The 15,619-nt window shown below is 38.2% G+C and overlaps 1 protein-coding gene across 2 annotated transcripts in view; it reads left to right on the top strand.

Annotated features, from left to right (window-relative positions):
- The window catches only part of dgkb (diacylglycerol kinase, beta), a 198,049-nt gene that overhangs the window by 173,575 nt on the left and 8,855 nt on the right, over window positions 1–15,619 (top strand). For both annotated transcript variants that reach the window (XM_030158482.1, XM_030158481.1), the window contains 2 exons: window positions 7,757–7,877; window positions 13,698–13,758. In XM_030158482.1, the coding sequence (XP_030014342.1) occupies window positions 7,757–7,877; window positions 13,698–13,758 (182 nt within the window). The remainder of the gene's footprint in view (window positions 1–7,756; window positions 7,878–13,697; window positions 13,759–15,619) is intronic.

The following is a 15,619-nucleotide window of genomic DNA, read 5'->3' as shown; positions in this document are numbered from 1 at the left end:
GCTCAAATCTTTCACATCCCACCACTTCCCCGTCACTTCAGGTGGGCCCCAAGGATCTGTACTGGGGCCCCTCCTTTTCATCATCTACTTCCTTCCCCTTGGCAATATATTCCAGAAATATAACATTAGCTTTCACTGTTACGCGGTTGACACCCAGCTCTACTTCACCAGCATGTTATTATATGTATTGTTGATATTTTCTTATGAGGGTCTTCACCACCTTCTTCTTTCTTGCCCCCCCATGTTAGGTCTGGCATCAAAATGTGGTTCAACAAAACTCATAATAAAGACAGTAGAAAATCAAGGGGCGCTTCATATACTTTATGAAGTTTCCCTTGACAAAGCAACTTTGTTCAGCACCAAAAGGCAGCCACACTGCCATTCTGCTGTTATGATGCTGGACAAGACAAGTTAAAATAAAAAACAAACAAAAAAAAAGAACCGTAGTTGCATATAACCTTTGTTTTATCGGGTTTTTATAAATATTGACTATTATACCTGTTTTAAATTTACATCATACCCAAATTTCTATCTATTTTAATCTATTTTAATACCTTGTGATCCACTAATCCTATCAATACATGTAAATAATTGGTGCAAAATGCAGTTTGTCGTTTTTTCATGGTCATCAGATATGACCCATTTGGACATCCAGAGGCTCTGTGAACATGGAAACACTGTCATCGAAAATAAAAACTCAGCCTTAGTCTCAGTCTTTTTTACGAGATTTTCCACCTGTGGCTTGAAAGTGAGGGAGTCATCAATCAAGGAAAAATAAGGTATGTTGGATACTTGTGACGCTGTGGCTTTGCTTTTCCTACTGTGCTGATATGACTGTGAGACAGATGAAGGTACAGTGTGGCATAAAGGAGGCCAGTGTGTGAGAGGGATAGTTAATCAATTCAAAGCCCAACCTGGTCCTAGTGAACACTCCATTAATCCCTGAATAAAAATCAATCAGTTTGGTGTTAGTGCTATAAAAAAGGCCACAGTCTGAACCTGGGAAGGCACTTAGTGGAAGTGGAGAGACTGTGTTTGTGTGCATGTGCTAAATTTATGACTGTCTGTGCACTTGTGTGTGTCCTGCTTGCGCAGCCACCTCAAGGTTCATCTGTAACAGCTGATTCCTATGCATGGGCAGGGTTTTGGCATGTTATGGGGACAAAAATCAGTCAGGTGTGGGTTAAAAAGAGATAGGGTTAAGTTTCAGAAACTAATGTAAATCAGTGTCCTTTATCCACAAGTGATTGGAACAAGGATGCAGGGCTACTCATGTTTAGAGCTTCAGCTATCGATTATTTTCTTCATTTTGATTAAATTAAACAATTATTTGAATAGGCAAAAGATATATAAAAATGTGAATGTTAAAAAACAACAATAGCAACAGTATACATAAAATATTTGTAGATATATAAAAATAACAATAACATAAAAGTATCTATGTATGTATGTATGTATGTATGTATGTATGTATGTATGTATGTATACAGTATATATTGTTTGACATCTACAAACAATATGTGCACTGTAGTCTTCAATGCATTTGTATCCAACTTAATATGGAACTAATATACAATTTTGTGTTGATCCTGGCCCATGTGAAACACAACAGTGGAACCAGTTTTTACTGGCAGTGAAATTAAGGCGGCAAGGCGTTGATTCAGGAAAATTGTAATCAAATACTTTTTTAAAAAATCATTTAATCAATTAATTCTTTCAGCTCCACTCACGTTGTTTAAGGGACATTGCTTTGAATAAATGATCTAGAATTATTCAAAGATTTTGGGCTGCAGGAGCCAGAACACCAAAACTTGCAAATGTGTACTTACCTCTGTAACTCTCTCAGGTCAAAGTCAGTCAGCCATTTTTCCCAGCTTCTGTGTGGAGCCACAGACTAGAACAGACATGTTTGCTGTAGTCTGAACAGTGATCTATATTTACAGCTATCAACCATGTACTTAAGCCCCCTTCCTGTCTGGAAGTTTTTCTGCCGCCTGAAAACAGAATACAGAGAAATAGGCAAAACTTGTTTCCTGTCAGACCACTTGAATTACAATATGCTGAAAAGGAATTAGGGAATTTTTGTCCAGTGACAACAAAAACTGTCAAGCACTTCAGCTGTAAAGTGGGTTCTTGTCCAAAATTGAAAAATTTCCACAGAAATACATGTATAAAGATTGATTCGGTGTCATTGTAAGGAACCTTGTATCACTGCAGAAAATGTATGCAGTAAAAATCTACATTGATTGACCTCTCTTGATATCTTAAACTATCCCTGGCCATCTGAGAATGTCACCTGAGGGAACTTTACACCAAACTGTCTTTGCATATTTATCATGGGGATAAAATTCACCTTCAGATTTTTTGCATGATACCAATGAGAAACACCATTCCCTCTTAATACATGTTTAACTGTAACCCAAGACTTTTACCTAAAATGTAATGATTCAGGTTATGGGTTCTTGCACTTTGTCTACATAAAGCCATCAAACCTCACAAAAAATAAAAAAGTCATGACCTACAGTGTATCTTTTTTGTTAATGTTATATCATTCATGGTTCATCTCTGTAAAACGGTCTGTCTGTCCACCAGTCCCTCTGCACTGCAAAATTATTTGGTTCATACTAAGATAAAAGAAAAACTTAGATTTAGAAGTGTTAGATAATTTATCATGTTTAAAGACTTAATTTCTTATTTTAAGTGTCCATACATCTGTAGACATGCTTATTTCTAGATTTAACAATCTTACCTCAAGAAATCTTGTCAAGTGAAATTATTTTGCTGCATGGACAGATATGTCACTTGTTTTGAGTACTTTTTTCCTCAGATTTAGAGTTTTTATCTTGTTGTTAGACACTCTTTTTTGCAGTGTGTACCCATTATGTTGAAAATCTCAGGAACAGCTCAACAGAACGGCTCAATATTTGGCAGAAACATTCCCTTGGACACAAAGATCAAATTAAAACATAATGGGGGTAAACGGTCATGTTCTCAGTGCATTCATATCTGTCCATACTAATGATAGTATATCTCAGGAACACCCTTAGGGAATTTCTTTAAAAAAAAAACTGTTGCAAACATTCACTTGGACTCAAAGAATGAAATTAATACATTTTGCTGGTCAATGGTCAACAATCAGTGTTGGTATCTAAACAAAACTAAAGGTAACTAAACTAAAATGTCTGTCAATAACTGAACATTGCTAGTTACTGTGAACAGTGTGTGGACAGTTGATGAAGTGAAGACAGTGGACAATCCTGAGTGGACTTAAAGTTCTTGTTCTTAGATAATAGGTCATGCTGTGGTGACACAACTGACACCATGGAGACATGAAGCAGCTCACGATGTAAATGACTGAATTGGAAGGTTAAGACTTGTCTTGTTTTAATGTTGAGTTTCTCTAAATGAAATGAAATGATTTTCTCTGTCACACAGAGAGAAAAACAAATGGTCTGCCTGCCTAGCTCCAAAATGTAAATGTACCAACATTATTTCAATATTTAGCAAATGTCAGACCCCTTTAGAGACTCTTCATCAAAAAAGTGATTAGCAACAAATCTTTCAATGTTTTCCAGTGTTACTGGAGATTTTTGGAGACTCTGACATGCAATCACATCATTCTCTGTCTAAAACAAATCACTGCACTGAAAATAAATCCCTCCCATTGACAGTGACACTTTTCTCTATTGTCTCTTTTTGGTCCATTTACATTGTTAATGTACACTGAATATTTAAAATGTTCATCATTTACTACAACTTTTTGTAGGATCCTAAGTGAACCAAATAAATATACAAATACAAATACGTACAAATACAAACACAAATACATACATACATACATACATACATACATACATACATGCATACATACATACATATATACATACATACATAAATGACCTAAGTGACTCATCCAGAGTGTCACTTTTAGGTTACTTTCACCGGTCCCATGCCTGATTAAAGGAGGAAGGTTGAAACTGGGACTCTGAAAAAAAAAAAAAGAATTGACAGAGTATAGTTCATTTGTAGTTCTAAACATATTTAGGGTGTTTTTACACACACTTTTTGTCTCTCCCACAATGTTATTTCTCTCTCCTACATTGTTCGTACAATTAAATGAACATTTCCCATTGTACAAATTAGGTGACAACATCATTTAACTTCTAAACAGCCAAAAGTAGCTTTTCTTACTGAGGAGTTTGCAACACTGGTTAGCACTGGACATGAGTGTGGCTTAATTCACTATCATTGTGGAATATGGGTTAAAGCTTACTGCTGGGCTATTTAACTAGTTTGTTTTTTCTTTAAAAGAATCACACTTTATTTTGTGTGGCACTTATGGAAATTATTTGCACCTGAAAGGTAGTTATTGTTTATTTATGTAGTGTGAAGGACATAACACACAGATATTGGAGAGAAGGAGGATATGGGTCTGAACAGTCACTCATTGCGGGGTTATTCCAACAGACTGCTTCCTTTGAGCCAGATTAATGTTAAGGTTGACATTATGTTATGTTAAGGGCTCCACAAAATGAATATAAGTCAATGTAAAGCTTAAATGAAAATAAACATAGTGTGTGTGTGTGTGTGTGTGTGTGTGTGTGTGTGTGTGTGTGTGTGTGCCCCTGTGTGTGCTTAAGTGAACGCCTGCCCTTGCTGAAGCAGAGCTCAAGGTGAGTGGCCTAACTTGTCAGATCAAGAGAACAGCGTATTTGGAGGTAAACACAGGAGTACATTAGTCCAGAGGGGGCACCGCCAAGCACCACACACCACTCAAACTATGGGCACGGATTATGTATGTGTGTATTTGTCTTTGTCTATGTGTGTGTCTGTATGTGCAGTGGGGGTGGATTGATGGGTGGGTTGAGTGTGGCTGGGGGATATAAAAAAAAAAAAACACCTGACCTTTCGGGAGCTGTTAAATCGTCCCACTGGTGACGCCAGGAGACAAGCCCCTCAGGTGGAAGGGAATGGCTCCAGAGTGAATTATTTAGAATGGGACTGAGGTTTTGCTGAAGTGAGGGGAGGGGGCCGTACGTGGGTCGTGGGGGGGGGGGGGGGGTTGTCGATGGTTGGGACTGATGCCCCGTGACAAGCTCCATGAAGCTTTCATTGGAGGCCAGTCCTCCTCTGCCTCCTTCCGCCATTCCTCTTTAGTTTGACTTTCTCCTGATCGGCTGCTGGTCCTGCTCCACTCGCTCACTGTCTGTCTTGTAGTCCTGGACTCTCACCCTGTCACTCCACATGTGTGAGCACACTCCTCAACCTGACAGCTCCATGTTTGACAATGGCAAGGATGCATGTTTTTATCCTGTACTGTGACAGAAAGACATAGTTACCAGTATTAATGTCATGAATTTCCCTTATGGACATTCATTTACGTGGCTGCCTCAGTCTCTCTTCATTTTCACCTTCCATTTTTCTCCTTGTTCATCCAGTCAACTGCTTCCTTCATCACCTGAGTGAGACGCATATTGTTGATTGTTGGTTAGGTAAGGGCTGTTTCAGATTATATTTGGCCTCTGGCTGCTTATCTCATCTGGTGATAATTGTGCTTCCTTATTGCATAAACTTGTTCTTTCCTCTGTTTAACTCTTGGAAGTAAACAGAATGTTTTTTTCTATATTTGGCACAATTCACTTTTGATGATTTTTCCACATATCTAATTTTCACTTTCAACATTATTATAAATAATAGTATAGTAATAGCAATTTGAAATAAAAATGGAAAATCACCAAGAGAACATGATCATTTAAGTCCCATTGAATTGCAATTTAAAGGGTGTTTTTGCTAAACATTGGCTGGTTGCACAGTGTTGTGCTGACCTTGTTATATTTAACACATCATCGTGGCCTTTCCCACACTGAGCACTCTTGGGTGTAGTTGATCTTTGTAGCCCAGGGCAACAAGGAATCCCCAGTGGTTTACCTGTCGTCGTGGTGATGCTGTCCTATCATATGTGTCAGCTCAGGTCTGTCTGAGTCATTTGTATCAATGTAAGATGTCCTGATAGAGGGAGCGACTTTTCAGCTCAGTGTCACGAGGTCAACCTGCTGTGTATGTACAAACAGACCCTGGAAAGCGCTTCACTCACAGTCCGCTGCTGAGATCGAGACAGACTAGTGTCCATCACCGTGGTGACAGGTGGACACTGCAGCTTGGCAGTAGCAACAACACCTCATGACAACAGCGACACTACCTATAGCATGCCTTCAGGAAACTGCTGCCGCTCAAATAAACATGACAGCAGCTGAGCAGTGGCATGGTGACGGTGAGCTAACTCGCTAACACGCACTGAGCACCTAAAAATGGGTCTTAGTTTCAATTAGTGTCTGTGTGCTCCCAACAGCGAGGCAGCAGCTTCTTAATTTGTGGAGGGACGAGTCGATGGAGATTCGGAGGCAAAGCAGGCCTGTGAAACAGATGGGCCCTGCATGACACTGGGCTTCCAGCAGAGGCAAAATCAATGCTCATAACTACAAAACAGAAGAGAAATTAATAATTATATTATCACAAGATTGTTTTGCGGTGCCTGTGCAATCTAATTAATAGCTGCTTTGTTTGTAGCTTGTTGGACTTGTTACCTTTTTCTTTTTTTTCATTGTCAATGTTAAATATTTCAGAAGCAGAAAGGAAACTGTAGTTAAACTGATCAGGCATAATATTCTTGCTTTTCTTTCTCTATCCTCATCTCACCTTTGTACTGAATACTTCCTCTTGACTCCCTCTGTTTTGCCCTGATGCCCAATTGTGTGTCTTGACTTTTGTGTGGTCCCTTTAAACAAAAAAGAACAAAAATCAATCTGAGACCACAGAGAATTGCACCATTTGATATACATGATATACCCACAACACTGAATGATTCTCTCAGTACACTCAAACAAATACATATATGTCCTAAATCGATTCCCTCCTCCTCCAAGGATTTTGATTCATGTTTCTGTTCACTTGTTTTGAAGTTACTTAAGGTGTAGTGGGTGTGACGTACATCAACACTCTCAGTTGTATTATCAGAGGATGAATGTTCATTTACTGTAGATTCAGAAATGATAAATATGCTCTCAGTTCTGGATAATCTTTCAGATAAGCAGACGTGGCTAATGTTTGTGTGTGTGTGTGTGTGTGTGTGTGTGTGTGTGTGTGTTCAGTCCTGAGAAAGGTGTGGACAGACCACACTGGGGGACATTACATGTTCCATAGTTGTGGTATCTTTAACCCATAAAGACCCAGTGCTACTTTTTTGGCAGTTCCCAAATGTTTTTTTCTATCTTACCTTTCTCAAGTGATGTGTAAATAATGCATTTTCCTACATGTAATTTACTGATCATGCAGACGTCCATCAAATTCAAAAGCTATTATATCAGAACAGAGAAAACTGAAGAAAATGTGGCTTTTTCAGTAAAATAAATATTTAAACATAAACCAAGTGTCTCCATCCACTATTAAACTCCATGGGTTTTACTGGTGAATCAATATTGTAGAGAATGACAATGTTTTATGTTCACTACGGAGCCTCTGAACGTCCAAATGGGTCATATCTGATGTCCATGAAAATTTGACAAATTGTATATTACACCAATTATTTACTTATGTATTTATTTATATTTCTGAAATGATTAAACATTTTAGATCAGTAAATGATTTTGGTGGCTGTTTGGGTCTTTGAGAGTTAAATGTACCGAACTCGGGGACAGCTAAAGGATTTTCTGAATTTTGTCAGTAGATGGAGTAATTGAAATGCATGTTTTTGTGGTAGATCTGTCTGACCAGCTACTGGAGGTGGTGGGTCTGGAAGGGGCCATGGAAATGGGGCAGATCTACACGGGTCTGAAGAGCGCTGGACGACGCCTGGCACAGTGCTCCTCCGTCACCATCAGGTCAGCACCAGCCTGTCTATGTTCATGTGACTGGGACTGACATAAAACTGCATCATCACCGGCCCACCAAAGGGTGTGGAAAGAATTTGTGAAATGCAAAAATGTTAACAATCAAGGGTGTCAAAATCATTTTAGTTCAGGGGCCACATACAGCACAATTCACTATCAAGTGGGTCAGACCAGTAACATACTATTATAATAACCTATAAATAATAACAAACTTTCTCTTTGGTTTAGTGTAAAAACAGTTGAATTGTATGAAAACTAGCACGATCACCCATGTGGAACCACATGTCATACTAATACTGATATCTAGGTACTGAAGTCAGTGAATGTGTTGTTCCTGTTTTTAACTTCATTTCTCGTCATGCAGTGTGGTTCTGCGCTTCCGGTCAGCCATCATGGACTGAAGCTAGTAAATACGCCATTCTTGTTTTTAACTTCATTTCCCGTTATACAGTGTGGTACTGCGCCTCCAGTCAACATTTCCCATCATGCAGCGTGGTACTGTGATTCCTGTCAGCTGTCATGGACTGAAGCTAGTAGGCAAGGAAAGGCAGGTTCATTTATATAGCACATTTCATGTACAAGACAATTCAAAATGCTTTACATAAAACATTAAAAGCTGTACAGCAGGGAAGCAATGAAAAGTATAGGCATGAGACAAAAAAAACAAACAAACAAACAGATAAATAGATAAAACAGATAAAAACTTTAAGCTTAAAAGAAACAGTGCAGATCTGAACTAATGAATAAAAACTCTATTCAAATGCAGCTGAGAACAGGTGGGTCTTTAACCTGGATTTAAATAAACTGACTGTTTCAGCTGATCTGAGGCTTTCTGGAAGTTTGTTCCAGACATGTGGAGCATAGAAGCTGAACACAGCTTCTCCGTGTCTGGTTCTGGCTCTGGGAACTGACAACAGACTGGATTCAGATGACCTGAGGGGTCTGGTAGGTTCATAATGGATCAGGAGGTCACTGATGTAGTTTGGTCCTAAATCATTCAGAGCTTTATAGACCAGCAACAGAACTTTAAAGTCTATCCTCTGACAGACAGGCAGCCAGTGTAAGGATCTCAGAGTTCGACTAATGTGGTCTACTTTTTTGGTCTTAGTGAGGATTCTAGCAGCAGAGTTCTAAATGAGCTGCAGTTGTCTACTTGATTTTTTAGGCAGACCTGTAAAGCAATGTTACAAAAATCAAGCTGACTGAAGGTGAATGCTGTTAAATCCTTGGCTATACTATGGTTCAGCTCTCCGTTTAAATAGGGTCCTGATCTCACATGGCTAAGCTGGGGTCTTACCCTCATGCACTAACCCGTAGAGATACTACTTAGCTGAACAAATTTTGAAACACTCGCCTGTCTTCTAACTACTTTTAATTCCAACCTCTGCACCGCTAACTCTGGTACCAGAACTGCCAGGAGAAAACCACTCTGTGGTCAATAATAATACCAGCCCAGTTGGTTTTGTAGCTGTTTCACATGGACTTAGCGCACTTGTTACATGACAGGTAATAATTTAAAGGCCAGGAATGGAAGGCCCTAGGGACACATAAATGGTAGGTGGACTATGGCTAAGATACCTTTTGGACCTTTAGATATTATACACACAATAACCTAATGTTTTATACTCACCAACGTAACATACCACATTGGGAATAATTCACGGAGAATTTACAATTTACTTTTTATAAATTTATTGTAGGCACTTTTAGCAAAGCAAAGCATAAACATAAATCATCAATTAATCAATTAATCAATCAATAATAAAATCATTAAACTGAACTTCTAAAACTATAAATCAATATCCTGATTACTTAACCTAACGGTCCCTGATTTTCCTTACTTCGATGCAACCCAGTTGTTATCCCTCGACCCACAGTTCAGTCTTTTGAGTCCTTTTGAAAATGTCCCAATTGTTGCCTTGCTTGATGTCCTCAAGGGTAGAAAAAAGAAAAAAATTATGTTTCCGAATTTATGTAAAAAATTGAAAAAATTCAAATTCAGAAAAAATAAAATTTAATACAATTTAGAAGACGAGCCCAGCAGCTCGGCCGAAACTGCTGAATCCGTCTTGAAATGCCGGGTAAAAGGAAATAGATTTAAGAAATATAAAAATCTTCTTCTTTTCCAGTTCGGACCAAAGCAGGGAAAACCCCAACAAACTCTGGTAAACAGCTTGTTCGCTGGCAAATGTCCCTGTGGAGTTGGTAAAAGTTGTCTTAAAAGACAGTTCTTGTCTTGATCCGTTGTTTCTCAGATGAGATAGGTCTTTGTCTTCAAATCTCGATTCATCGATGCAAAGTTACTCTATCTGATGAAACCTCCAGCATTCTTTGAGAAGTGAGATTAACTCCGAAGCCAATCTACCACGCTCCTTTCTGGTCTCAAAAAAGCATCGCTCAGAGTTATCTTCTCTATGTTTTTAAAACGTAGGGCACTCTCTTCTTTAGAGCATCTCATACTTCTGAAATGCTATAATAGCGATTCTGGTTTTTAACCGAACTCTAAGGCATTACTTCATTAACACCTAGACAGTTGACTTCATCGATAGATGAGTCATGTCCAGATGTCTCTGGTGGAACTTCCCTTTTTTACTGGTCTTGACCAGTTTGGGTGCAGCAAATAGCCTATTGTTTGTCTCACTTCTCCTTTTTTGCAACATTGATCTGACTGTGTACATACATTTTGTACAGGTCATGTCCCGAATTGACCCCTCTCTGTTCTAACATGGCCTCAACTTGTCTCCTCTACATACAGTGATCACAAATGAATCAACATTCATTTAAACATTCCTTTCTTAACTATACTTGTTGATCACATTACATATATCTAATTCAACTTAATAAATCAACTCAGTCATCATGTTAGTACTACGTTATACTGGATAATATATTTCCACTCTGTGCCTACTGACCTGAGGAGCCCTGACCTCGACCTAACTTGACAATGCATGGACTAGTTTTTCCAGGTCCTGCTGAGACAGCAGATCTTTTATCCTTGAGTTGTTCTTAAGGTGATAGTAGGCTGATTTTGTTACTGCCCTAATGTGTTTTTCAAAATTTAGGTCTGAGTCCATCACTACACCCAGATTTCTGGCCTGTTTGGTGGTTTTTAGGTGTATGGACTGAAGCTCTGTTGTTTCTCTTCGGCTCCAAAGACAATTACCTCAGTTTGGTTTTTGTTCAGCTGAAGTAATAAATGCGTTGTTCCTGTTTATAGCTACATTTCCCATTATGCAGCATGGTACTGTGCTTCCAGTCAACCAAGCAATGTGATGTAAGGCTATTGTATTCCATAATGACTAATATCTCCCAAAATACTGGTCCAGTCAACTTGCCGAGATATTTAATTTGGAGATGGGACTATTCCTCAACTGTAGGTACCAAATTGGCCAGTTAAAAACTAGGGCTGGGCAAGTTAACGCGTTATTACCGCGTTAACACATTCATTAAATAATGCCGACAATTTTTTTTTCTCCCGTTATTGCCATTCTGCCTTTCAAGCAAGTCTTAGTTCATTTATACATATGGACTCTTATTTTGAAACTCATGCTTTTTATTTTGGCACTCCACACGCACCAAGCACCGGTGCTCTGTGTGTCTGAACTGTGCATGGAGCTGAGAGGAGAAAGTGCACTTTCTGAGTAATGCTGAATCAAACTTTGTGTAACTCCTGCAGAAGCAACGCCTGTATGTATCAATCATTTTGTTGTTTGCTAAATAATTTCACATGCAAGGGTGCCGTTAGGAACATGTTTATGACGTTATTTTGGATGTGTTTATTACAATGTGTTATTAACATGTGCAAGCTAATTCGTTTATGCTAGCAGTCGGAGATGGGTTGCTAATTCCTTATGCAGGCTCATGTTAAGTTTATGTAAATTCATAGATTGTGTTTAGGTATAATATGCCAGCCTTTGAACTAACCTTTACTTATTTACAATGTAATTGTTGTATTAGCAGTCAATTTAAGTTCATAATAATTAAATCTATACATTCTCTGTGAATATGCATATCATTAATAGACATAACTAATTGATTTATTTTGTCTGTATTTTGTAGTTTCACTCTGTCAATCTGCATGATGTCAAGTATGTACATTAAAGCTGCAAACTTCATAGAGGACATATCTTGCATCGTCAATTCAGAGTTTAGCTCGCTGTCTAGCTGAGACTAAGTACAGACATCTTAGCGAGGACAGTACAATTATAACTCCTATTATATTCTGCCCCTGCTTGTGTGCATGTAGTGATTAGCTCGGCAGATAGACAACAGGTTTCCCAAGAAAAGCCGGACGCCCAAAACTTCTCTCCATATCTTTTACTTGAGACTCACTGTAAAACTGCAGCATGCATACAAAATATGTCTCAGTTATGTTCATTGCTTTAGTACATTTACATGGCATTATACATTTAAATGAATGGGAAAAAGATCGCTAGCTCAATGCTAACTTGAATGGGAAAATCCGTAGACACGCTAACGATTAGCATTTACAGATTAATTTAAGATTTACGTCTTTTTATCCAGCAACAAAGGTTCACATCAGAGATATTTTATACTATTCATTCTTGAGTGAAAGAAACATGTCTGTTAGTTCCTCATGTCCGAATTGACTATGGTAACACCGAAAGGACAAAACATACGTTAATGCAACTTATCCGACCACTAGAGGGCCCCCTTTGCTTACTTTTAACAACTGAACGTCACATATTATTGGGCTTATTAGTATTAGTACTTATTAGCGGGCTTAAGACTCCTGTCAATCACTCACAAGCGGAAATAAACTGGTGGGGACATAAACATGGAGAAAGGTACCGGTCTTTTACATGGACATTTTCATTTTAAATGTCTTCAGATGGTGGGGTTGATAAGGCCAAAGTTTTTTGGAAGCACTGCAATGTGGAATTATTTTTATCACCGGAGTACTTCAAGTCTGAAATATCACTTAAAGGCAAAACACGCTGTTGATGCCACACCCCACAAATAACTATGCGGTTAATTGCAATTAATCTCAGCAATCCATGCAATTAATTGCGATTAAAAATTTTACTCGCTGCCCAGCACTATTAAAAACATCTCAATCTCTCAGAACTGTGCAGACACAAACACACACACGCACACTCACTCACACACGCACGCACACACACACACACACACACACACACACACACACACACACACACACACACACTCTGAGAGCTTCCAGTATTATGATATAGATGTTTGCATTTACTAACTTACAAACTTTCACAAAAATATGAACAAGCTGAACAAATATGAACATCCAGTAAAGTCTTAAGAGAAATAAGTGCTGTTTTAACAATATTGTGCCTGTTATTAAATGCTTTATGTATCTGTAGATGCACTGTGATCTGTAAGTTGTAATACACATGTGTAAAGGATAGATAGATAGATAGATAGATAGATAGATAGATAGATAGATAGATAGATAGATAGATAGATAGATAGATAGATAGATAGATAGATAGATAGATAGATAGATAGATAGATAGATAGACAGATAGACAGACAGACAGACAGACAGAAAGCACCAAGAAAAGTTAGGAATTGTCATTATTTATAAGTGATAAGTTATTATGTGGCCCCTGAACTAAAATGAGTTTAACACCCCTGGTCTAGTATCTACCTGTGTTAAATGAAACGATGACACGCACGTTTCATTTGATGAAAATCTAACATGTCTTCTTGTTTTCTTCTGATAGAACCAGCCAGTTAACCAGTGGTAACTAAAACGATGATACACATGTTTCATTTGATGAGAATCTAACATGTCTTCTTGTTTTCCTCTGATAGAACCAGCAAGTCCCTTCCCATGCAGATTGACGGTGAACCTTGGATGCAGACTCCCTGCACTGTAAGTAAACTGAAATGTTGGAGAGGGGGCAAGCAGTCATTTCACTGACATGCACAAAATATGTGTATATCTGTCCTCGTCAGTCCGTTGTGTCCTTGGGCAAGACACTTCACCCTCCTTGCCTCCAGTGCCACTCACACTGGTGTGTGAATGTTTGGTGGTGGTCGGAGGGGCCATTGGCGCGAATTAGCAGCCACACTTCTGTCAGTCTGCCCCAGGACAACTGTAGCTACATATGTAGTTTACCACCACCAGAGGGAGAATGTGAGAGTGAATGAATAATGGGTCAATAATGTAAAGCGCTTTGAGTGACCAAAAAAGCGCTATATAAATCTAATCCATTATTATTATTATTATTATTATTATTATTATTATTATTATTATCATTATTATTATAACTATTATTATTATAATATTCTGTCTTCTAAAGCCCATTTTTAGCAAGCGCTGTACATGTTACACACTGCACCAATGCCCTAACATGATTTTTATCATGTTTATAAATGGAAATGTAGTTGGCACAACACTTGCCGTTTTGCTTCTATGCATCAAAATATATAAAAACTCCAGCTGTCCATCAGAAGTGGCCCTGCTTTGGTCAAACATCTCAACAATCCCTCCTCCTTTCATTCCTTTAACTACCTTTTTTCTAACCAGAAATGTGCTTAATTAATTTATGTTAACGTTATTAACATTTAATAATGTTTTGATGTTGAATGTATCATCATGATTTTTCTGACTGTTGTATCTCTAGATGTGTGAGGTTCCTTTTAGCATCCACTGGACCTGTTTTAACCCATTTCAGTGTTCTGGTTACATTTGTCTGCGTCTCATTAGCAGTATATAATATATTGAAAACTAATGTTATCAGTATGGTAAGTAAAAGAAATATACATGCATATTGCCCTTACAGTTCTTTCCCAGGAAAGAGTGGGTGTTATAAGGGTGAAACCAAAATAACCACAAGTCGACGTCGTCTTTGTCTTCAAACAACTTCTCTGAAGAAACTGCTTGTTGGATTCATTTCAAACTGTATGCATAGCTTCCTTTGGACAGTGTCTACAGAGTTTGTTCACAGTTTTGAGAAATTTAGATTTTTGAATTTTTGAAAAAGTTTGCCTTTACTTATAATGGGCCATATTTTGATGGCTTATAACATAAAAATGGTTAGATATTTCAATATATTTACTATTGAGCACTGATAGGAAGTCATATATGGACTTTCATTCAATATGTTGAGTTCTCCTCCAGTGAAAGTACCACTCACTTCTATTAGGTGATTGCTCTCCTGCATCAAGACCACAGGACTCTGACATAGCAGCAGAACCTGACAACCTTGCATATACAACTTGTTATTGATTCGTGATAGAACATTCCAGTGAGCTATGGGGCTATTGGTCCTATTTTTGCATATGGACACATTTGTTTCTGCATTTGTTTTGGTAAATTGAATTTTTGTTGTGTGATCTCTGACCATGTAGTGATGTAATTTTCTCTAGGTTCTCCTCCCTGTGAGGAGGGAGAATAAATCCTCCCGTCAGTGAGGTAGAAATTATCCTTGTGTTATTCTTGATCATCCACAAACACAATGCAAAGCAAATAGCACACACCAGCGGTATATTAAGAGTGAAACTGAAAAATCTTGAAATATCAACCATACATTTTTTTACGCTTGGGACAGGTGGAAAAGTTGATGTATCAATGAAAGTCAAATAAGTGTAGCAGAAACAGATTTAGAAAATAATTCTGTCTTTGCATGTGTGAACCACTGAATAATCACAACATGGAAATGCCAGGGTGCATTGAAACATTAATGAAACGTCATCACGTGTGAAGAGAAACAAATGTTAGACAAAGGCTT

This window comes from Sphaeramia orbicularis, chromosome 16, assembly GCF_902148855.1.
Source record: "Sphaeramia orbicularis chromosome 16, fSphaOr1.1, whole genome shotgun sequence".
In the NCBI taxonomy this organism is placed as follows: domain Eukaryota; kingdom Metazoa; phylum Chordata; class Actinopteri; order Kurtiformes; family Apogonidae; genus Sphaeramia; species Sphaeramia orbicularis.
This window is presented reverse-complemented; position numbering and strand designations above follow the sequence as displayed.